This window comes from Littorina saxatilis, linkage group LG3 (assembly GCF_037325665.1).
Source record: "Littorina saxatilis isolate snail1 linkage group LG3, US_GU_Lsax_2.0, whole genome shotgun sequence".
Lineage (NCBI taxonomy): Eukaryota > Metazoa > Mollusca > Gastropoda > Littorinimorpha > Littorinidae > Littorina > Littorina saxatilis.
The window spans coordinates 43032378-43057743 of NC_090247.1; the positions used below are offsets into that span (position 1 = coordinate 43032378).

Genomic DNA, 25366 nt, shown 5'->3' on the forward strand with positions numbered 1-25366 from the left:
AAAGGTGCACACACTGAGAACCAACCACTCACAGGTTGAATGACACATTTGTCAACTTAAACACAAAAGTACCCAGAAACTAACTAAAGAGTCGGTGATTAGTCACAGAACTTTCATACAATCTTATTTTTTAAACAGCAAAAGGGTAGAAACCAACATCACTATCAGAATCACAAGGCATTGTAACTCTGCAATGGCATATGTGACTAACCTGGCCCGAATACAAAAAACAAGAAATGTAATTGGAACGTTATATTTATAACAAAATCCAAAATTTTAATAATAAATTTTCATTTAATTAATATACTTACCCAACTCACATATAGCAATTAACTCTAGTTCAGTGCTGGTAACGCTGTACGCGTTCCCCTTGGTAACAAGGGAGACCACCCTAAAAAAGAGTGATCCATCCCATAATATCAGACCGATGTCCGGTCCAACATCCGTATGCGTGCGCATACGCCGCCATTTGTATCATTCGAACGAAGCCCAACTCACTACTTTTTTAGAACCCAATACCACCACAGCGGGGAGGCGGGAGGGTTTAAACGATGTGAGTTGGGTAAGTATATTAATTAAATGAAAATTTATTATTAAAATTTTGGATTAAATTACATATTATTACCCAACTCACATATAGCAGATTGCTACTATAGGTGGTGGGTACTTACCAAAACTATGCACGCAGGACTTGTCCCGCCGCTACCATGGCAGGCAGCGCGGAGCTTCCATCCTGTCTGACAGAAGCGACGTCTCTGAGGTAATAATTGACGAAGACGTCCTCAGAGCGCCAATACGCAGCCTCCAGTACCTCGGCTAGCTTGCCGGACCGAAGCACTGCCACTGAGGATGCCCAGGCTCTCGCCTCATGGGTTCTAGCCGCGGTGAGAGGCAACACTGCCCTAACATCACCCGACTGCAATAGCCACCAGGCATATGCTCGTTTGATCAGAGTGGAGATCCATTTGGCCAGAGTCACCTTCGCTATATCCTTACACCTAGCCGTGTTTAAAGATATGAAAAGAAGTTTTTGACTTTCTGACCTAACAGGCCGAGTTCGAGACAGGTAACATCGGAGAGCTCTCACGGGACAATTTACAATATCGGGATCTCCAGGAGCCAAAATCTTGCTCAAGGGTGGAATGCGCAAGATTGGAGAAAGCTGGCCAGGTTTCTGGTTTTTCGCGAGAAAGCCGGGAACAAATTTGAGAGAAATGGAACCATCCTTCTCGAACGCAATATCCTTGTCTAAACCCGACAAAGAGTGCACCTCACTACCTCTCCTCGAAGTAGAGAGAAGCGTTAAAAACACAGTTTTACGTGTCAAATCGGCCAAACTGGCTGACAAAAGAGGCTCGAACTCATCCGAGGCTAAAAAACGTAAAACCAAAAACAAATCCCACGCAGGGAGAAGCGATTTTGAACGAGCTGCTAAAAGGGCAGCCCCCTTAATAACACTAGCGATAACCCCTCCGAGCGAAATTTTGTGACCTAATTGCGCGAGGGTCGAAGAGATCGCAGACCTCCGGACCCTAATAGAAGAGGGAGAAGCCCCCTGATCAGCCAACCAAGACAGATGGTTGGCTACATGAATAGACCTAGGTGAAAGAGGTTTAACCCCGTTAAGCGCGCACCACCTAGACCAAGAAGCCCAGTGCGATGAGTAAACCGAAGAAGTCGATTTTCTATGTGCATGTCCAACGAATCTCAGAGTAGAGGAAGAGGCCCCTGCCCTACGCAAAGCGCTTCGGACAGAATCCACGCGTGAAGGGCCAGGATCTGTGGGTTCTCGTGCTGAACGCCTGACCGAGGCTGCACGAGATCTCCTCTTTTCAGGGCGAGAGGGATCGGGGGCCGAACTGCTAGACGCAGTAGGTCGGGAAACCAGTGCTGGCTTGGCCACAGAGGAGCGACCAGAACCAGCGCTGGTTTCTCTAAGTCCACTTTCCTGAGGACTTTGCCTAAGAGGCAGAACGGAGGGAAGGCATACGCCGGAAGATCTGACCAATCCACTTCCAGAGCATTCACCTTCCAGGCCAGAGGATCCGGGAAGGGGGACACAAAGAGAGGAAGTCTCGCCGAAAACCTCGTCGCAAAGAGATCTATCTTGGGCTTGTCGATCTGCGACCAAAGCCGCTGCAAAGACTGGTGTGTGAGAGTCCACTCTGAATGAACAATCCTGTCCCCTCTGCTCAAAGTGTCTGCAAGGACGTTCAGACTGCCCTTCAAGTACACTGCTGACAACAGAATGTGCTGGGCGTGACACCACTTGAGAATGCGACATGCAATGTCGGAAAGACTGTGAGACCGAGTCCCCCCCTGCTTGTTCACATACGACGCAACAGACATGTTGTCGGTGTGAAGACGTACATGACTGCCCTCCAGGAAAGGCTTGAACGCTAGAAGCGCCAGGGAAACGGCCTCCAACTCCAGTACATTGATATGTAGGGAGGCCTGAGAGCAATCCCAAACTCCCGAAACCATGTGCTCGTCCAGATGAGCACCCCACCCCGTCAGAGATGCATCCGTAAACAACTCTCTCTCCGGCGGTGGACGAACAATGGGAACTCCCCGGAACAAATCCGGAAGAAGCCAAATACCTGTGGTCTGCTGAAACCAAGTTCCCAGTGCGATCGGAGCACTCCAGTCCTGGGATGTCTGATCCCACCTTGACTGCAGGGAGGCCTGAAAAGGCCTTTTGTGAACCCTGCCCAACGGAACGAGGGAAGCCATGGATTCCATCTGACCCAGAACCGAAGTCAGAACCCTTGCACTGGCGTGATTCTCTCCGTAGAGAGACCGAATCAGACCCTGAAGCTTGTCGATCCGCCTTTGAGACGGACGGACAGACCACCGAAGTGTGTCGAATTCCATGCCCAGGTAAGTGAACGTCTGGGATGGTTCCAACTCGGATTTTGTCAGGTTGACAGAGAAACCCAGCTGTGCCGCCCGGCTCAACACCCTGTGCGTATGAGCCTCGCAAAGCCCCCTGTTCTGGTGAAGGATCAACCAATCGTCTAGGTAAGCTCTGAGACGGATGCCTTCCTGTCTCACAAGAGCGCAAAGCTGCCTGACCACGATCGTGAAAATCCACGGAGCTAAAGACAGGCCGAACGGCAGAGCCCTGAACTGGTAAGCTTTGCCGCCCCAAGGAAAGCGAAGCCACTTCCTGTCCGAGACATGTATGAGGACGTGAAAGTAAGCGTCTGTTAGATCGATCGACGTTGCCCAATCTCCCGGCCGTAAGGCCTCCCGAACCGAAGTCGGAGTTTCCATGGTAAACTTGATTACTCTCAGAAACTTGTTCAAAGGAGAAAGATCTAACACCGGCCTCCACGCCCCCGAGGCTTTCGGCACTACGAAAAGTCTGCCGTAAAACCCCGGGGACCGCGCGTCCAAGACCTCCTCTATAGCTCCCTTGAGCAGCAGAGCCGAGACCTCTTCCTGGACCGCGTTCCGTGCCACCAAATCCTTTGGCGCCCTGCAGGGCGGGATTATCCTGACCAGGGGAGCCTTCTGCCCTGACCAGAGAAGCCGGAACCCCGAACACACTATCCCAGTGACCCACTTGCTGGCCACCAGTTGCAGCCAGGAAGAAAGGGCCCTGGACGGGCCGCCCGCTACAACTAGCGCGGGAGCCACCGGGATGTGTTGTTCGGGGAAGTTTCATTGGGGGTGAGGCTTACGCCCCGACCCCCTGGAACCCCCGAAAGACTGACCCCTCTTAGGGTATGGAGCTCCACGCCCCCTACCCCTGGAGGAGAATGACTGCTTCTGGGCCTTCCCACCACCTGACGAAGACGTCTGAGGCTTAGCAGAAGAAAACGCCTGAGTCTGAGACTTGCCCTGAGGCTTCTGGAAGCCCTGTGAAGCCAAACGCGCGATCGCTACATCCCGCGCGTCCTGCGTCTCTTTCTGGAGGGCATCGAGAGACGCCTGCCCTAAGAGAGACCCCTCAGCAAAAGGGGAGACCTTCAGCCTCTCAATAGTCGCGGTGTCCCGAAATCTGGACCCCGTCAAGAAGGCTGACCTCCTTGAATGCACTGCGTGAGTATACAGCCGGGCAGACAAAGCAACCTGTTCTCTAGTCACCTTGCCCAGAGTAGCCAGCAGTGTCGAAACATCTGTCGGCGACGCATCAAACCGAAATTCAAAAGGATCAAGAGATGTGGCAATCGATCTGGACAATGACCTTTGCAGAGACTCCGACAAGGACGTGAGCTCCAGCAAAGACCTTCCAACTTCCTCCAAAGCTGCGAGAGAACCGTCAGTACATGGGACAACTCTATCCCTATTGTACCCATCTTCTCTCAAAGCAGCAAGTTCCGGCGTCACCGGAAGTGCCCCTGACGGCAGAGCAAAAGTGTCAATCAGACTCAAAGGATAAGGGTTAAGCTTGAACTTCGGAACACCGGAAGCTGCTCGAGCCCCAGGCTGAGCCAGCCAAGAGACAACGTCTTCCGGAGCCTCGCCGTGCTGAACCAACAACGGCACCGCCGGTTTGCGTTTACCACACAAGACGTTTGCCATTTCATAGGCAATAGTTGACGATTCCCGGAAGCGGAAGCGAGGCCGTTGCTCCTGTGCACTCCGGAAATCGTCAAAAGCAGACCGAGGTGGGTGAAGCTGAGCCTTGTCCTTCACCACCCCTTCCGGAAAGTATCTGAACGCCGTTTCCGCCGCCAGCGCCACTGCGGCTGACAGCTTCACGGGCAAATTCAGTTGGGAATCCTCTACCACTGAGGCATCCCCGTCTTCCGCCCTACCCTCCGACTCGAGATCAAGCTCGGAGCCAGGAGGCAGAACATCGGACAGTTTATCGTCGGCAGAACCGACCACTTCCTGCCCCCCGGGCGGAAGAGGACTAAAACGGTCCCCGATATTCTCATTAAGAGACGTACGGAGGCGTTCGTCCTTTCGCTGCTCATAAGAACTCTCACGGCCTCCAACGCACGAGAGAGCCCCCTGAGCTCGCACACCGGCAAGCGGTGTAGACATACCTTGTACTGGTGTCACATTCAGGAGAGACACCAACTTGGTACCCCCATCCTGCGAAGCATGGACATCCGCCCGAGTCACAGTCGCCGAAGGCTTAGCGGAAGTCGAAGCCGGAACTGCAGGAGACTGCCGTAACTGTGCTAAGGAGAGAACATCAGAAACACCCGACGGAAGCGCACGTAATTCCTCCCGAGTGGAAGATAATTCCGACGCTAATGTCGAAACTTGAGCGCTCAAAGTCAACAATAAAGACGCAACTTCAGCTGGCGCTAACCCAGGGCAGCCATCTGAAGTTGAAGCAGAAGCAGAAGAAGCTTTGCCCGAAACACCACTCTTGCCAGAACGTAAACAAGTCTGACCGGAAGTTAAACTGACGTCTGCTAACACGGGAGATTTAACAGAAGTTGAATCAGAAGAAACAGACGCGGATTTTCCTGCGCCCTTATCTCTCCTCGAGCTTCTTTTTGGAGGCGTATCGTCAGGTACCTGCCTCGAACTAGGCTTCCGTTTAGCGCTATCAACAAGCGCAGCCTCCGCCATAGCAAAGCAACTCACGAAAAATTTCACAGAAAAACAATTTCAGAAAAATTTCACAAGTACAAACGAGCGACGAAAAACGTCGCTAAAGTTATAACAAAACGGAAAGATCTCACCACACAGCGTAGGTACAGGTGTAAAGTTAGGCGACGACCAAGGGGAGATGCCAAAGCCAAAGACTATGGCGAAAAGCTGAAGACAGCAGGAGCGTACATCAGGAGCGTCCTTCCCAGTTGAACCGCTGAGAGAGAATGATACAAATGGCGGCGTATGCGCACGCATACGGATGTTGGACCGGACATCGGTCTGATATTATGGGATGGATCACTCTTTTTTAGGGTGGTCTCCCTTGTTACCAAGGGGAACGCGTACAGCGTTACCAGCACTGAACTAGAGTTAATTGCTATATGTGAGTTGGGTAATAATATGTAATTTAACCAAACATTACAATCGCTGATCTTTGACCCAGTGGTCTTTTTAGTGCACAGACAGACAAACACTTATAATACAGAAACAAACTAACCTGGCCTGAACTCTTCACGGGCGGTGTTGATTTTGATCTCAGTCTCGGCGGCAATCGCCAGCTTCTCGCTGACCTCCTCTGCGGTGGTTTTGGTGACCTTGAGCACTTCGATCAGCGACTCGTCCTCCACCAGCGAGCCCTGGGTGGACGTCAGACGGTACAGGAGGTTGTCTTCAAGTTCCTTCATCTTGCGCTTGTTGCTTGTCACTTCTTCCAGCAAGTTGGTGCGCTCTGCTTCCAGTTCCTGTAAGAGAGAGAAGGTCATGTTTGTCAGTGACTTCAGGTATGGTACTTTAAGCGTGGCGTTGCCTACCAGTGGAAAGCTAGCAACAACAAGAGTCGCGTTTAATGAGGTGTGTGCACGTTTAGGTGTAATCAGCAACCTGCACTTCTGGCAGGATGATCACAAAAAGCCAAGCAAGTAATGCAACACTTCTGGCAGGATGATCACAAAAAGCCAAGCAAGTAATGCAACACTTCTGGCAGGATGATCACAAAAGGCCAAGCAAGTAATGCAACACTTCTGGCAGGATGATCACAAAAAGCCAAGCAAGTAATGCAAAATTTCAGTGAAAAATAAAGTTCAAATGGGGCTAAATTGGGTCATTGCTGTGAACATTCTTGTCTGTGTCCATATCCGTTTCTTGGCTGGAATTTGTACAAAAGCCAAGCAAATTATGCAACATTACCTGTTTCTCAGTGAGGATGACAATACCCAGCAGCTGATCCTCCAGCCCCTTCATGGTGACGGTGAAGTCGATGATGGAGGTGCGAGCAGACACCTCGGGGGTGTAGGCGGGGTTACCCAGCTTGGTGGTGATGTACAGGCGGAAACCGCCCATCACGTCACATTCCTTGTCACCCACTTTCACCTGCAACAAGGAGGCTAGGGTTGCTGTCAAGACAAAGACTGAAGGAAAGAAGACAGTAAAAATAAAGAGCAGGAGAGACAGAAAAAAATGTGAAGCTAATGCGGAAATTAAAAATTCACAGAATGGTTTAGCTTGTACCTGTTCACTGAATTTTACATGCATGCACAAAGAGGACCACACACACACACGCACAAGTACACACACACACACACACACACACACACACACACACACACACACACACACACACACACACACACACACACACACGCACCCACACATACACACACACAGACAGAGTTTACCTTGTTTTCTTTTCATTTGACCTGAGAATTGCAACAATTCACAGACAGACAAGAAAGAAACACACACACACACACACACACACACTTCCACCACTTCCCCTTTACACAGGTTCAACCAACCTTAAAGGTGGAGCCAGACTTGATGAAGTTCTTCTCCAGAACGTTGTCCAGGGCAGGGTCCAGTTCCTCCCCTACGTCCTCAATGAGAAGGGGTCGTCCCAGGGACAAGGCGTCCTCCAGGTGGGTCCTGAAGTACTTGTGGTTCAGTGAGGTGATCTGAGGGAACACAGAGCATCCATTAGCGATTTGCACAAAATTCAACTTTAACACGATTTCCGAGTCTCTTCTTGCATCCATTTTTTGGTCACTGATCTATCTCTGCCTCTCTTTTTCATGTAATCTTTTTAACAGACACAGACATTCACTCAGTCACAGACAAACAAAATCTTCTCTCACACTCTCCCCCTTTGCTGATTGTATTCATCTTATTCATTCTCCTTGTCAGTATTTTTTCCCAATTTTTTTCTCTGCATGTAGTATATGTTGTATTTGTCAAGGGACAGTCTGCAAGACAAGGCATTGTGCCTTTAAACCTTTCATTCTCACACAATTGAAATCAGTCGGCCAGTAAGTAGGTCAGTCTCTTTTGCAGTCTTCCCAACGCACTCAAACGCACACACCCAAACACCCAGACCCAGCAACACGCACGCACACACAAACTCCTCGCCTCTACACCTGTATATAAGTCCTTGTCTCCTCACACACACACACACACACAAACAAACAGTCAGTCTCCCCTACACACTCAAACACACACACCCAGCCACAGACACACGCACACACAAACTCCTCGCCTCTACACCTGTATAAGTCCTTGTCTCCTCACACACACACACACACAAACAGTCAGTCTCCCCTACACACTCAAACACACACACCCAGCCACAGACACACGCACACACAAACTCCTCGCCTCTACACCTGTATAAGTCCTTGTCTCCTCACACACACACACACACACACAGTCAGTCTCCCCTACACACTCAAACACACACACCCAGCCACAGACACACGCACACACACACAGTCAGTCTCCCCTACACACTCAAACACACACACCCAGCCACAGACACACGCACACACAAACAGTCAATATCCCCTACACACTCAAACACACACACCCAACGTACCATGCACAGACACACGCACACACAAACTCCTCGCTCCTATACCTGTAAGTCCTTGTCTCCTCCCTCTCTGCTCTTGATCCAGGCCTTGCCCTGGCCCTGAGGGTCGATGAGGAGGGGGAAACGTGCGGCCTTGGTGACGATCAGACCGTTCTGAATGGACAGCTCGTCGTTGGGCAGACCCTGGAGGTTCCACTCGGAAATCACTGTGTTGTGCACCAACATCTGAATGATGTTCAGGTCCTGGAAAAGAAGGAGAGAAAAGGTTAGGTCTGCGAGAGTCAGTTGAATGTCAGTATTGGGAAAGAGGCTCTTTGACTTAACCTGTACATGCATCAGACAGATCAAATCAAATCAAATTTTATTTTACGAGGGTTGTGGCATAAGCAATACAAACAAGCTTCTTTTCAACCAGCCCTCGCCCAGAGAGGGACTACTCTAATATTATATACATATATATATATATATATACACACGTTAACAATTACAAAAGATAAACATCAAAGTAAAAGGCAGAAAAACTATTCACAGGACTATATACACGTTAAAAGCTTTACTTGAATTCTTACGTAATGATCAAATTGGGAAATTAAATGTACAGAACATGTTTAATAAAAAATTTAATTTTTTAAATGTGCATGTGTTATAAAATTGAGTTTTAATAATGATGAAACAATGATGTTGAATGAACAGATATGATAATATAAAAATAATCAGAACGAAGTCTGCCATCACTGTGACTTTTCATAATTTGACATTAAATGTAATGAGATGTGTTTTTTGAAAGTATTGAGACTTGTTGGGACTCGAACTGATTCCGGGAGAGAATTCCAGGGAGAGAGAGAGAGGGAAAGAGAGAGAGAGACAGACAGAGAGACAGAGAGAAAGAGAGACAGAGAGAAAGAGAGAGAGAAAGAGATAGAAAATGTGTGTGTGTGTGTGTGTGTGTGTGTGTGTGTGTTTGTCTTTGTGTGTCTGTGTGTTTAAGATTTCTTGAATCTGTTTGTGTGACAAACAGCATAATCATTTCAGGATCTCAGCTGAGGTGCCCAATTGTTTCCACCTAATCATAAAAAAGATGAATGCAAACACAGGCATTCACAAACACAGTTCTTACGGTCTGAATATTCCTCAAACACCATGTTAAAGTCTGCATGTGAAAAGTTCATCTCACACTGGCCTCAGCGAGAACAAATTAAATCCAATACTTTATTGCTGACTTGTCTCTAATTCAACAAAGTAAAACTCTGTCAGCACTCACATCAGTGTAGGGGATCTTAGCCTGCACCATCTCCTTCTTCCAGGATCGCAGTATCAGGTTCCTGAACTCCTGGTTGAAGGGCCCGGTGTACGACAGGAATCCTGTGGCCAGGAGAACGTCGCCCACCAGTCGCTTGATCTGTGCATCAAAGGACTTGCTGGCCTCTGTCCAGCGCACCTTCTCTCCGGACAGGCCGTTGATGAGCGCCTCAGCGTTGTTCATCTTGCGTCTGCAAGATTCTGCATCATCCATCAGAGCCTGAGGAAGAAAGTAAAATGTGTTGAAGGAAAGGAAAAAGAAGAAGAGCAAATGCTTGAAGGACTCCCCTTTCCTGCCGCAGGCCCCAGGGGGAGGTGTTATAATTACACAAGTCTCCATGAAGAGCACTGTTGTAAGGGCTTTGTCACAGCAGTGATGTTGAAATTTCATTTCATTTTTCATTTTTCATTTTCATTACTTTATTGTCCCATCGCTGGGAAATTCGGGTCGCTTCCTCCCAGTGGAAAGCTAGCAGCAACGGAGTCGCGCTACCCAGGTGTCTGCGTGTTTAGGTGTATTCAGCCACCTGCACTTATGGCAGAATGACCAAGGTCTTTTACGTGCCATTGTGATGACACGGGGGTGGGACATGGCTTCCGTCTCTGGGTCTGCACATAAAGTTGACCCGTGTCCATCCCGGCCCGAATTCGAACCTGCGACCTTCCGATCACAAGTCCAGTGCTCTACCAACTGAGCTACCGGAAGTTAATCAAATATTCTAAACAAATGAGCATATACCCTTGTAATGTTATACACGTGCCCCATTTGAAGAGTCCAGTCACAAAAATTTACGAGAAAAATATGATCTTGTCCAGGAAATGTCAAATTATTTTCCCTGCATGTGTGTTTTCCAAGGCCCGAGACTGTCGCTGTGACTTAAGGATCTATATTATGTGGATGCATGAACACAGGGGTGTTTGGTCATCTAGGAGAGTGATCTGCACAAAGTTGACAATGGGAAATAATTCCCTCGCCTAGCGTGGGGGTTGAACCCACGCCGACAGTGACAATTACTAGTTGACAAAGCCAGTGCCGCTACTGACTGATCTATGTCACATGACATGCTATTTAGCTCAGAATATTCAATTGCCATTTAATATTTGAACGTCATCGGGAGAGACACATGTCGTCACACAAGCCGGGACGTTGAGAATAGTGGAGAAGCTGAAAGAGACCTGCCATTTTTTTTTTTACTAACTCAACCGTAGTTGTCCTGGAATTTTGGCGTTACTCGATTCTTAGCGATTTTGATGTTTTTGTGCTTTAGACTAAGTAAATTATTCTCCTTGAGAAATATCCTCTAAAATACGATGGACAATACATGATTTAACATTCTTTTATCTTTCTGTCCATACCAGGTACAAATATAAACACCATTTCATAATAAAAATAATCCGTTTTGGCCTTCTGCTGAAAAGCTTTCTACCATGAGTTACGCCAAAATTTGATGACGACGTTGAACTTGATATGCTACAGTACTTACCTGCTTCTCTGCCATAGCAGCATCGAACATGGCCTGCACTTCATCAAGCTCTTTCTGCTTTGCATCCAGTGTGGCTTGTGCTGAGGAAAGGTCACTGGCAGCAAGCTGCAATTTGGCCTCTTGGACAGCCAAGTTAGCCTTACAACAAATCCAATAAATACTGTTATGATTTGTTCCTGTCCATGAGCCCAGTTAGCCTGTACCATTACCAATCAATCAATCAATCAAAAAGGAATTCAAGAAAGAAAGAAAAAAAAAGAAGAAAAAAACGAAAGAAAGAAAGAACTATTGAAAAACAGAAAGAAAGAAAGAAAGAGAATAAGAGACAACATAACGTCTCACTTACAGTGACATTTGTTTTCAAAACTTGAACAGCACTGGAACTGTTGAAAGAACATTCTTCATTCCCCTTCCCTCCTCCTACATATATCAGAGTGGATATACAAGACAGAGATACAAGAAGAAGAGGAAAAAAAGAGGAGGGCAGAGAGTGAGGAAAAGCAAGAGAGAGAGAGAGAGACAGAGAGAGAGAGAGAGATCAAATCAAATCAAATCAAATCAAATCAAATTTTATTTTACGAGGGTTGTGGCATAAGCAATATAAACGAGCTTCTTTTCAACCAGCCCTTGCCCAGAGAGGGACTATTCTAATATAGAGAGAGACATAAAGAGAGAGAGAGAGAGAGAGAGAGAGAGAGAGAGAGAGAGAGAGAGAGAGAGAGAGAGAGAGAGAGAGAGAGAGAGAGAGAGAGAGAGAGAGGAAAAGCAAGAGAGAGAGAGAGAGAGAGAGAGAGAGAGAGAGCGAGAGAGAGAGAGAGAGACAGAGAGAGAGACAGAGAGACAAAGAGAGAGACAGAGAGAGAAAGAGACAGAGAGAGAAAGAGACAGAGAGAGAAAGAGAGAAAGAGAGTGAGAGTGTGTGTGTGTATGTGTGTGATACATGCATGTGCATGTGGGCGCATGACATAAACAAGAAGAGCAAAGCCCATACGACTCACATGCTTTACACATTTTTCCTACCAAAATACATGTGACCTTGACCCAAGGTCAAGGTCATCCAAGGTCATGCAACACAAAGCTGTTAATTCAAGACATAGGAAGTACAATGGTGCTTATTGGCTCTTTCTACCATGAGATATGGTCACTTTTAGTGGTTCACTACCTTATTTTGGTCACATTTCATAAGGGTCAAAGTGACCTTGACCTTGATCATATGTGACCAAATGTGTCTCATGATGAAAGCATAACATGTGCCCCACATAATTTTTAAGTTTGAAACAGTTATCTTCCATAGTTCAGGGTCAAGGTCACTTCAAAATATGTATACAATCCAACTTTGAAGAGCTCCTGTGACCTTGACCTTGAAGCAAGGTAAACCAAACTGGTATCAAAAGATGGGGCTTACTTTGCCCTATATATCATATATAGGTGAGGTATTGAATCTCAAAAACTTCAGAGAAAATGGGAAAAATGTGAAAAATAGCTGTTTTTTAGGCAACATTTATGGCCCCTGCGACCTTGACCTTGAAGCAAGGTCAAGATGCTATGTATGTTTTTTGGGGCCTTGTCATCATACACCATCTTGCCAAATTTGGTACTGATAGACTGAATAGTGTCCAAGAAATATCCAACGTTAAAGTTTTCCGGACGGACGGACGGACGGACGGACGGACGGACGGACGACTCGGGTGAGTACATAGACTCACTTTTGCTTCGCATGTGAGTCAAAAAAGCTTAACTCCATTACTGTTAGCTCTTACCTTAAGCGGCAACACCTCCTTGTTAATGCCGAAGAAGAAGGACATGGCAGAGGTCCAGGCACAGAGACCGGCAACATCACCACACACTTTCTTGGCGTTCTCCAGACTGTAGTCATCCATGCTCAGGTAGGGCTCCAGCAGTTCAACAGTTTCTGCATTGATGGTGTCCTGTAGACACGCACAGCGTAGAAATGGTTTAGGATTAGCAGTGCATTTCGTACAACAGTGTTTGTCTTCCAGCTACCTTCTGGAAATTCTTGGGGGAACCCCTAAAGTTGGAGGTGTTCATCATCTTCCAAACTTTGTCCCGACTGACACACACAGGCACGTCTTCCCACCCCAAACTATCACAACACCCAACCCCCCCCCCTCCAAACCCAAACCCACCCACCTTCTGGAAATTCATGAGTGAGGCCAAAAAGTTGGAGGCGTTCATCATCTTCAAAGCTTCATTCCACGATGGCTTGACGCAAGGACGTTCAGGGTCGGCCTCGACCGGGTTCAGCCGACGTTGGAAGAGCAGCAGACAGGCGTCCATGATACGCATGATGAGATGCGGTGGCTTGGCCAGCTTACGCACTGTGGCAATGTGGGCTGACTTGATGGTCTGCAGGGCAGCTTCAGCTTCTTCCAAGGCGGGACGGGCAGCTTCCAGCTTCTCCATGGCTTGGGCCTTGTCCGCCTGTACACAGAGATAGGTACGAGAGAGAGGGTGAGAGAGAGGCGAGAGAGAAAGTGTTTGCATGTATTGGGTGAGTGTGCGAGTAAGAGAAAGTGTTTATGTGTGTGTGTAGGGCGTTTGGGGTGGGGGTGTTGAGAGAGAGATCAAGAAATAGTCAACTTACCTCGATGGAATCCACAATGGCCTGAGCTTTGTCCTTGACAGACTGTACTTGGATCTTGACCTTTTCAGCTGCCTGGGCCTTGACGGTCACGTCGGCCAACACAACGTCAGCTTTCTTGGAGGCCGCAGCCAACTCTTTTTCTTTCACGGCAAGTTCCTTGCTCAGCTCGTTGACGGACTCAGATGCTTCTATCAGCTTCTCAAGACCTGTTGCAGAGGGGAACGGAAACAAGACATTCATAAAGCCACCAGTAACAGGGCAGAACTTATCCTCATGCTTGAATCACTGTCTCAAGATCTATAAGTATTACAGAAAGGGGACCAGAAATAAGGCATCTGTCTTCGGGCAGTTTATGTTCAAAACCGAGCATCAGCAAACTTCAGACAGCCTTTCTGCCAAACCCTTATGTTCCATAACGATGTAATTGACAAAATTCTGCACGCAACATTCGCTGGTCAAGGATTGACACGGCTTAAAACAATACACACACACACACATGCACAACGCACACACGTACACACTACATGCATGGAAGCATGCACACACACCCACCCGCACCCACACACACCCGCCTGCACACACACCCGCCCGCACCCACACCCGCCCGCACCCACACCCGCCCGCACCCACACACACCCGCACCCACACCTGCCACACCCACACGCCCGCACCCACCCACACGCCCGCACCCACCCACACCCGCCCGCACCCACACCCACCCCCACACACGCCTGCACCCACACGTGCCCGCACCCACACCCGCCCGCACCCACACATGCCCGCACCCACACATGCCCGCACCCACACACACGCCCGCACTGACACACACACATGCACGGACGCTCACACACACATGCATGGACGCTCACACACCCGCCCGCACCCACACACATGCACGGACGCTCACACACACCCGCCCGCACACGCCCGCACCCACACACACACACATGCACGGACGCTCACATGCATGCACACACATTACATGCACACAACTTTAATGCTCCTTTTTCTGTCTCACTGACCAGTGTTCATTCTGGTGGCCAGAGTTCCAATTTCTTCCCGTTTCTCAGAGTAGATCTTCTTGTAGCCGCCAATGAAGGACAGGTAAGACTTGGGGGTGACGTGAGCCTGACGCCTGAAGCGCTGGAAGTACTGCACGCAGATTTCTGCCACCAGATCCTGTGAGGGAAGACAAATAAAAAAATTAAACAAGGGCAAAGCCCATACGACTCACATGCTTTACACATTTTTCCTACCAAAATACATGTGACCTTGACCCAAGGTCAAGGTCATCCAAGGTCATGCAACACAAAGCTGTTAATTCAAGACATAGGAAGTACAATGGTGCTTATTGGCTCTTTCTACCATGAGATATGGTCACTTTTAGTGGTTCACTACCTTATTTTGGTCACATTTCATAAGGGTCAAAGTGACCTTGACCTTGATCATATGTGACCAAATGTGTCTCATGATGAAAGCATAACATGTGCCCCACATAATTTTTAAGTTTGAAACAGTTATCTTCCATAGTTCAGGGTCAAGGTCACTTCAAAATATGTATACAATCCAACTTTGAAGAGCTCCTGTGACCTTGACCTTGAAGCAAGGCAAACCAAACTGGTATCAAAAGATGGGGCTTACTTTGCCCTATATATCATATATAAGTGAGGTATTCAATCTCAAAAACTTCAGAGAAAATGGGAAAAATGTGAAAAATAGCTGTTTTTTAGGCAACATTTATGGCCCCTGCGACCTTGACCTTGAAGCAAGGTCAAGATGCTATGTATGTTTTTTGGGGCCTTGTCATCATACACCATCTTGCCAAATTTGGTACTGATAGACTGAATAGTGTCCAAGAAATATCCAACGTTAAAGTTTTCCGGACGGACGGACGGACGGACGGACGGACGGACGGACGGACGAACGCCCGGACGGACGGACGGACGACTCGGGTGAGTACATAGACTCACTTTTGCTTCGCATGTGAGTCAAAAACTGATCAGTTTGAAAATGCTGCCAAGTGGAACCCCCTTCTTGAGGCCTCAAGGAATCTGAGAAAATCAGTCCTTAAAAAGGAGGGAGTCTTAAAATGGAGGTTAATTTGCAGACATTATGAACAGAAAATCGGAACAAAATAAGGTCTGAATAAAGACGTACAGTATTAAAATGAGGGGGTCTTTACACAGGGAGGTTACACAAGAATCATGCTAGCCATTTCCAAAAGCGGGGGTTCTTTACATGAACGAATGCTGCCTCACACACAGAAACGGTCACTGTGTGATGAAAATTAACCAGTCATGTTCTTTTCCCTGAAGATGTCTCCTTCAAGCACACACACAACAGTGGTACCTTAGATGAAAGAACACCCTTGGGATCTGCTCAAGATAACCCATCATTGCAGGTGACTTGTCATGACAGGTAAAACTTATTAGAAACTATAGACAAAGGGACAACAAAAAGTGCCCTTTCAATGGAAGTGTATGCGACACAGGAGTGGACGTCTGAAGAAGTCAATGAGAAGAAGAAGACGACAGGAGGTGTCTATTCATGGGGGGAGGGGCCTTACATCACATTGCAGGTACCTTAGATGAAAGAACACCCTTGGGACCTGCTAAAGATATCCCATCATTGCGGGTGACCTGTCATGACAGGTAAATCATATCAGAAAGAAAAGACAAAGGGACAACAAAAGGCGACCTTTCAAGGGAGGTATCTGTTCATGGGAGGGGCCGTACATCACAGGTACCACTGTACAAATATTGCAGGTAGCACTGTAACTAACCTGGAACATGCCCATGGTGTTGATGACAGCCTGCTTGACGGCAGGCTGACAGTCGATGTCGAAGGAGGTGAGGAAGTGAGAGGACACGGCCACCAGGGCGTCCTTGGGCCAGCGCTGGAACCAGTCCATGGTGCATCCAGAAATCAGACCAGGGAACTTGAGCGACCGGTTGCGGAACTTCTCTCCCACCTGCAGAGTCAGACATGCAGAGAATTTAGATCGATGTTTGAAGCAAATCAACTGGACATTGTACGAAAAAAATCAGCTCTTGAAAGAATAAAAGCAGCACTATTGTTTGCATATTATTAAATCAGCCCCCTCACCTCTTGTGCGCATGCGCAAACACACACACACACACACACACTCACTCACTAATGCAGGCACACACACACATCACCAAAACTGAATTAATGCGGTCATCTACTAGAAAATGAACTCTGCAAATGCCTCTGAGAGTCTTAAAATTATATTTATTTGGCTGCCGAGCAGACATGCATGCCAAAAACACCACAGAAACATACTGTGCTTTACTATGAATTGATATTAGAAATCAATTAAATCCATTATGGCTCCATGGGCGGGCGAATGCCCTAAATTCTCTATCATGCACTTGTACATACACATGCTTAATACTTTCCACCCAGGTTCTTTGGTCAACTAGAGCAAAATAGAAATCAATCAATCAATCAATGAGTCTTATATCGCGCATATTCCGTGGGTACAGTTCTAGGCGCTATGCAGTAATGCCGTGTGAGATGAAATTTTATACGGCCAGTAGATTGCAGCCATTTCGGCGCATATTTACCTTTCACGGCCTATTATTCCAAGTCACACGGGTATAGGTAGACAATTATTAACTGTGCCTAAGCAATTTTGCCAGGAAAGACCCTTTTGTCCATCGTGGGATCTTTAACGTGCACACCCAATGTAGTGTACACGGGGGGAGGACCGGCACGGTGGCCTAGTGGTAAGGCGTCCGCCCCGTGATCGGGAGGTCGAGGGTTCGAACCCCGGCCGGGTCATACCTAAGACTTTAAAATTGGCAATCTAGTGGCTGCTCCGCCCGGCGTCTGGCATTATGGGGTTAGTGCTAGGACTGGTTGGTCCGGTGTCAGAATAATGTGACTGGGTGAGACATGAAGCCTGTGCTGCGACTTCTGTCTTGTGTGTGGCGCACGTTATATGTCAAAAGCATCACCGCCCTGATATGGCCCTTTGTGGTCGGCTGGGCGTTAAGCAAACAAACAAACAAACGGGGGGAGGTTCGGACACCGAAGAGAGTCTGCACACAAAGTTGACTCTGTGAAATAAATTTCCGCCGAACCTGGGATCGAACTCACGCTGACAGCGGCCAACTGAATACAAATCCAGCGCGCTACCAACTGAGCTATATCCCCGCCCGTGTATGCAGTCTCAAATTACCCCAGAAAATGTTTTGGGGTGTCTGTATTTAATTTGTAAGGTTCTTTTGAAATGTTTTAATCATTATATGACTGACACCTCTTCAACATTGCCACAGTGTTTACCCAATACACAATTGAGCTACAGTCAAACCTGACCCGTCAACCACCCCTCACTTTTGACCATCTGCCAATTTAGACCACCCTTGAGGATTCTCAACAAGTTTTTTTTCCCCAATAGAATTCACCTTTCCATAGCAACCACCTGTCTATAACAACCTATAACAGTCAGTCCCTTGGGTGGTCATTATAAACAGGTTTGACTGTACCACTATGACTCACAGGCGAGAAGCAGAGGACGACGTGAAGGTTCTGTCGCACACGGCTCATGTAGTACTCCTGCAGGTTCTCGTTGGACGGAGGTCTGCGCGGGAACTCTTTCTTCATGGCTGCGATCAGCTCCTGCAGAATCTCATCCATCTCATCTCTGGCAAACAAGCCAGACACCTGCACACAGAGAACATTGAGAAGTTTTGAAGACAGTGGTGAAGCTTAATGCTATACCAGTGAGCAAGGCCCATGGCATGTTTCCTGAGTTTTGAAGAGAGATCTACTTCAATGACAAAACTGCAAAAGGTTCATCTCATCACTGGAAAAAAAGGCAGACATGCCAAAATCACAGAAAATTTTGTCTTAAAAGCTAGGAAGTCAAAATGTAAGCAAACTGGCCAACTTTATGAAAAGAAAATCAGAGAATACAAAGTCCTTAAAGGGCAAAAGTCTTAGAGCGCCCACGTGCGTGTGTGTGTGTGTTTGTGTTTGTGTGTGTGTGTGTGTGTGTGTGTGTGTGTGTGTGTGTGTGAGTGTGTGTGTATGTTAAAATGGGGTGTTTCACTGCAACCAAAAGGCATAAACTGTGATGCCCACCTCTCCGGAGGACAGGATGTTGTTCATGTACTCGAGGAAGGCCTCATCCTTGATCTCATTGTCAGTGAAGAGGAAGGTGATGCCCTGGCCCTGCTGGCCGGCTGTGCGGTACAGGAACTTCAGGTCCTCAAGCAGGTTGGACACGTTGTAGGATCTGATTGGAAGGTGATGCGATGATTGACCATTACAATATCCAGTAACAAACCCTAAAATACAGTCGAACCTGTCAGTAACGACCACCCAAGGAATCAACCAACGTGGTTGTTATAGACAGGTGGTTGCTATGGAAAGGCGAGTTATACAGAAAAAACAACTCTTGTCAGCGATCCTTTAGAGTGGTTGTAATTACTGAACAGGTGGTTGTAATCAAGAGGGGGTTCCAAGAGCAGGGTCAATTGCATTAAGCAAAAAGAGCAGTTCTGTGTACATTTTGGTCACTGAGGTCTTCTGTCATGTTAATATTATTATAACCAGATGAAGATGTCTGCATGATTTGGCGTGAAGCACAGAATCGAATTTTCTAAAAAGCCATCAAAGTTTTAACTTTTACTTTAATCCTGTGACCCTTTTGTTGACATGGACGATGTAACTTTGACTTTTTCTTCAAATTCTTTAGACCATACCTGGACAGTGTGATCTGGAAGGTTTTGTATCCAGCGATATAAGATGCCAGCCGTGTGAGGGACTGTTTGCCAGAACCACCCACACCCACCAGAAGAGCGTGGCCTCTTGGGGTACGAATGATGCGGGAGATGCGCACAAGGTTGGTCATGGCGTCCTGTCAAAAGGATAACATGAAATTAAGGTTAGTCTTGTTCTTCTTTCAGACCGACGCATTTGGTTTCATCTCTCTGTGCGTGTTTGCAAGTTACCTGAAATCTCAAAAATGTAAAATAACTGAAGGATCCGCCTGGTTGCAGTTTTGTTATCTCTCCTTTTAAGAAGAGTACCAACAAAAAAACACAAATACAAGTTATAATAAAAATAATAAACAGTCTAAGCCTGAATCATCATTTCTTTGAGAACTACAACTACAAAAACGCAACTATTCCAAATATCAAAATATTCTGTTATAGTTGCATACTAGAGAGACAGAGAAAAAAGCAAACAGACAAATATACAAACACACACACACAAACACGCACTCAAGCACCCATTTACTTTTAAACACAGTCATGCACAAACATAAAACACCATCAACCCACTTAAACTGGGACACACACACACAAACACACACGCACACACACACACACACACACCCACACCCATGCACACACACACACACACACCTTGAAGAACACCAAGTCCATCTTGGCACCACGGACGGTCTCATTGTACAGTTCCTGGTACATGGTGAGCTTGGTGGCCAGTTCCTCCAGGGTGGGGACCATTTCGTAGATCTTGGGGGCCTCCAGGTCAGCATCATCCGCCTCCTCACCTGCACGTACAGGTAATGTCACGTAATGCCTACCTTGTATATTTCAGACATGGCAACAAGGATACATGAAAGTAAAAGCGAAGGTTCCAAAATACAGTAGGACCTGCCTAGGATAACCAAAAGTTGTTCTTATAGATCGCTTGTCAGTATGGAACGGTGATTTACAATTTTGTTTAAACTTCTTCTTCTCCTGTGTTCATTGGCTGCAACTCCCATGTGCACTTGTGTGTGCGTGCGTACATGTGTTTTGTACGAGCAGGTTTTCATGTGTATGACTGGTTTTTTCCCGCCATTTAGGCAGACATACTTAATTTTAGGGGATGCGTGCTGGGTGTTTTCGCGTTTCTATAACCAATAAAACTCTGACATGGATTACAGGATCTGTACCGTGCGTACTTGGCCTTGTGCCTGCGTGTACACATGAAGGGGGATAAGGCACTAGCAGGTCTGCACATAAGTTGACCTGGGAGATTGGAAAAATCTCCACCCTTAACCCACCAGGCACATAGAACGCTTCTAATAGAAATATTCTAAAATTTGTCGTGGAACCTTTGGGGTGGTTGTTGTTGGCAGGTGGTCGTTATGGACAGCTTTGACTGTAAAACGCAGAAACACTAACACAAGACCAAGTATGCATGAAAAATGGTGTGTAACAGAAACACAGACATGCTAAAACGGAGTATGACTACTAAAATTGCTGGGTATAAACCTCCACACACGTAAAAGTCTGCTCGTGCAAAACACGAGTGTATGTGGGAGTTAAAAGTCTGCTAATGCAAACAAAATGAGTGTATGTGGGAGTGGCAGTCCATGAATGCAAACGAAAATAAAGATACTTTATTTTCCCATTCCTGGCAAATTTGGGTCGCTCCCACCCAGTGGAAAGCTAGCAGCAACAAGAATCCCACTTCCCAGGTGTGTGTGATCAGTTGTAATTGGCCCATTACAGACCTGTGCACACTCAAAACGCTCATCAGTAGTAAACAAACAACATTTCAGTAGTTTTTAACATGTTTCAGTAGTAAGCTGTTGTCTTGAGAATAACTGGACTTCCAGCACTGTTGTGCCGTTTTCTTCTTCTTTGGTGACAGAGCTGGCGTCTTCTCTTCACTATCTGGGACTATCGTTTAGGGACTGGGTGGCCGAGTGGTAACGCACTTGCGCTCGGAAGCGAGAGGTTGCGTGTTCGACCCTGGGTCAGGCCGCAATTTTCTCCCCCCTTTCCTAACCTAGGTGGTGGGTTCAAGTGCTAGTCTTTCGGATGAGACGAAAAACCAAGGTCCCTTCGTGTACACTACATTGGGGTGTGCACGTTAAAGATCCCACGATTGACAAAAGGGTCTTTCCTGGCAAAATTGTATAGGCATAGACAAAAATGTCCACCAAATACCCGTTTGACTTGGAATAAAAGGCCGTGAAAGGTGAATGCTCGCCTAATAGGCTACTGAGCTTTACTGGCCGATGTGAATGCGTTATATATTGTGTGTAAAAAATGTCTGTTTGTCTGTCTGTCTGTAAAAAAAAAAATTCCATTTCAAACGGCAGAAATTAATATGTAAGCGCCTAGGGCTATATCTAGATTAGGCGCATAAAAATGACCACAATAATAATAATAATAATAATAATAATAATAATCTGAATCTCGCACTTTCTTTCTTTCTTTATTTGGTGTTTAACGTCGTTTTCAACCACGAAGGTTATGTCGCGACGGATCTCGCACTCTTTTTTTCTTTTCCATGTTTCACTTCAATCACAAGTTGCCACGCAGACGCTGGACGAACAAAGTCTAAGAACAAAGACTCAATGCTGAGAACACGCGCGCTTCTGGTAAATCGGAAAACGTCTTTTCAGTGCAACGGCCAACTAATTGGTCAAAACATCTTAAAACAGAACAAGAAGGGCAAAGCCCATACGACTCACATGCTTGACCTTGACCTAGCAATGACATCATACACTAAGAACTGCTTCACACATTTTTCCTACCAAAATACATGTGACCTTGACCCAAGGTCAAGGTCATCCAAGGTCATGCAACACAAAGCTGTTAATTCAAGACATAGGAAGTACAATGGTGCTTATTGGCTCTTTCTACCATGAGATATGGTCACTTTTAGTGGTTCACTACCTTATTTTGGTCACATTTCATAAGGGTCAAAGTGACCTTGACCTTGATCATATGTGACCAAATGTGTCTCATGATGAAAGCATAACATGTGCCCCACATAATTTGTCACTTCAAAATATGAATACAATCCAACTTTGAAGAGCTCCTGTGACCTTGACCTTGAAGCAAGGTAAACCAAACTGGTATCAAAAGATGGGGCTTACTTTGCCCTATATATCATATATAGGTGAGGTATTGAATCTCAAAAACTTCAGAGAAAATGGGAAAAATGGGAAAAATAGCTGTTTTTTAGGCAACATTTATGGCCCCTGCGACCTTGACCTTGAAGCAAGGTCAAGATGCTATGTATGTTTTTTGGGGCCTTGTCATCATACACCATCTTGCCAAATTTGGTACTGATAGACTGAATAGTGTCCAAGAAATATCCAACGTTAAAGTTTTCCGGACGGACGTCCGGACGACTCGGGTGAGTACATAGACTCACTTTTGCTTCGCATGTGAGTCAAAAAAGGTAAAAACTTTTGTTTTGGAGTAAAACATCGGAATTTCGGAATTTGAATTAAAAATCCGTAGCACCGTATTCTGCATATTAAACTCGGAGAAATTACGGAGAAATCGTAGATGTGCACAGGTCTGCCCATACAGAAGACAATGAAAGGTGACATGCTGATTACCTGTGGGTTCTGGTGCATCCCTAAAGAAGTCGACGAAGTAAGGCTCCTCGTGCATGTTGGCTACGTTAGCAGACCCGCAGTCATCCTCTGCCACCTGAAAAGGTGACACATTCATAGGCAAGTTTCCAGTAAGTATGATACAATTTGAGGCAATCTCCTGATAGAGTCCTGCGTGAGGTGCGTAATCACACTGAAAGACTCTCAAAATGTTCACTCTTCTTTCAGTATGTGACTCCTCTTCCATGGAGCTATTCTGGGAGGTAGCCAAATGTGATACAACAGTCAACATGGTGTTTAAAAAGTAGCCCGAGCGTAGTTGAAAACACATCAGTCTGAAGAAGGAATGAATCCAATATGGCGGCGAGACCATGCGTGCGCAATGCATGCAGGGAGGTAGCCTCGACCTGACCCTGACCTTTGACCGGTCAAGGCCGTCTTTTTTTTAGGGTTACTTCCCCCTTACCAGGGTGAAGCGTAGTTCAGCGTCCTAGCACTTAAACTGAAGTAAATTGCTATATGTGAGTTAGGATAAGATATGTAATTTAATATGATGTAATATGAGACTTTCAACAATCTGTGTGAACTCGCAAGCTCATAAGCTCTAGTATTTCCTGCCAGGCCCAAAATTCAGCAAAGAGTTTCCAGATCACTTCCACCTCCCCCACCCCCTAAAAAAAAAGGCAAACACTCAGCCAGTGAAAAAATAGTCATGGTAAAATGGAGAGAAACAAGAAGGGCAAAGCCCATACGACTCACATGCTTTACACATTTTTCCTACCAAAATACATGTGACCTTGACCCAAGGTCACGGTCATCCAAGGTCATGCAACACAAAGCTGTTAATTCAAGACATAGGAAGTACAATGGTGCTTATTGGCTCTTTCTACCATGAGATATGGTCACTTTTAGTGGTTCACTACCTTATTTTGGTCACATTTCATAAGGGTCAAAGTGACCTTGACCTTGATCATATGTGACCAAATGTGTCTCATGATGAAAGCATAACATGTGCCCCATATAATTTTTAAGTTTGAAACAGTTATCTTCCATAGTTCAGGGTCAAGGTCACTTCAAAATATGTATACAATCCAACTTTGAAGAGCTCCTGTGACCTTGACCTTGAAGCAAGGTAAACCAAACTGGTATCAAAAGATGGGGCTTACTTTGCCCTATATATCATATATAGGTGAGGTATTGAATCTCAAAAACTTCAGAGAAAATGGGGAAAATGTGAAAAATAGCTGTTTTTTAGACAACATTTATGGCCCCTGCGACCTTGACCTTGAAGCAAGGTCAAGATGCTATGTTTGTTTTTTGGGGCCTTGTCATCATACACCATCTTGCCAAATGTGGTACTGATAGACTGAATAGTGTCCAAGAAATATCCAACGTTAAAGTTTTCCGGCCGGACGTCCGGATGGACGGACGACTCGGGTGAGTACATAGACTCACTTTTGCTTCGCATGTGAGTCAAAAAACGGTTAAATATTTGTATTTTAAAAGTGGGAAAAAAACAATAAGAAACATCAGAAGCAAAACGATGAAAGAAATTTCTTCAAGAGAAAGAAGACAAAAACAAGTCGCGTAAGGCGAAAATACAATATTTAGTCAAGTAGCTGTCGAACTCACAGAACGAAACTGAACGCAATGCCATTTTACTCGTAGCATCGTCAGGCCACCGCTCATGGCAAAGGCAGTGAAATTGACAAGAAGAGCGGGGTAGTAGTTGCGCTAAGAAGGATAGCACGCTTTTCTGTACCTCTCTTTGTTTTAACTTTCTGAGCGTGTTTTTAATCCAAACATATCATATCTATATGTTTTTGGAATCAGGAACCGACAAGGAATAAGATGAAAGTGTTTTTAAATTGATTTGGACAATTTAATTTTGATAATAATTTTTATATATTTAATTTTCAGAGCTTGTTTTTAATCCGAATATAACATATTTATATGTTTTTGGAATCAGCAAATGATGGAGAATAAGATAAACGTAAATTTGGATCGTTTTATAAATTTTTATTTTTTTTTACAATTTTCCGATTTTTAATGACCAAAGTCATTAATTAATTTTTAAGCCACCAAGCTGAAATGCAATACCGAACCCCGGGCTTTGTCGAAGATTACTTGACCAAAATTTCAACCAATTTGGTTGAAAAATGAGGGCGTGACAGTGCCGCCTCAACTTTCACGAAAAGCCGGATATGACGTCA

At 46.1% G+C, this 25366-nt stretch overlaps 1 protein-coding gene across 2 annotated transcripts in view; it reads right to left on the bottom strand.

The window, feature by feature from the left end:
• LOC138962432 (dynein axonemal heavy chain 5-like) overlaps positions 1–25366 on the bottom strand; it is a gene marked incomplete at its 5' end in the record, with an annotated part of 134548 nt that overhangs the window by 11203 nt on the left and 97979 nt on the right. For both annotated transcript variants that reach the window (XM_070334240.1, XM_070334239.1), the window contains 16 exon segments: positions 6059–6302; positions 6748–6930; positions 7356–7511; positions 8468–8665; positions 9684–9941; positions 11206–11343; positions 12966–13133; positions 13357–13647; positions 13811–14016; positions 14833–14989; positions 16593–16781; positions 18335–18499; positions 18920–19073; positions 19543–19697; positions 20209–20357; positions 23157–23250. In XM_070334240.1, the coding sequence (XP_070190341.1) occupies positions 6059–6302; positions 6748–6930; positions 7356–7511; positions 8468–8665; positions 9684–9941; positions 11206–11343; positions 12966–13133; positions 13357–13647; positions 13811–14016; positions 14833–14989; positions 16593–16781; positions 18335–18499; positions 18920–19073; positions 19543–19697; positions 20209–20357; positions 23157–23250 (2905 nt within the window).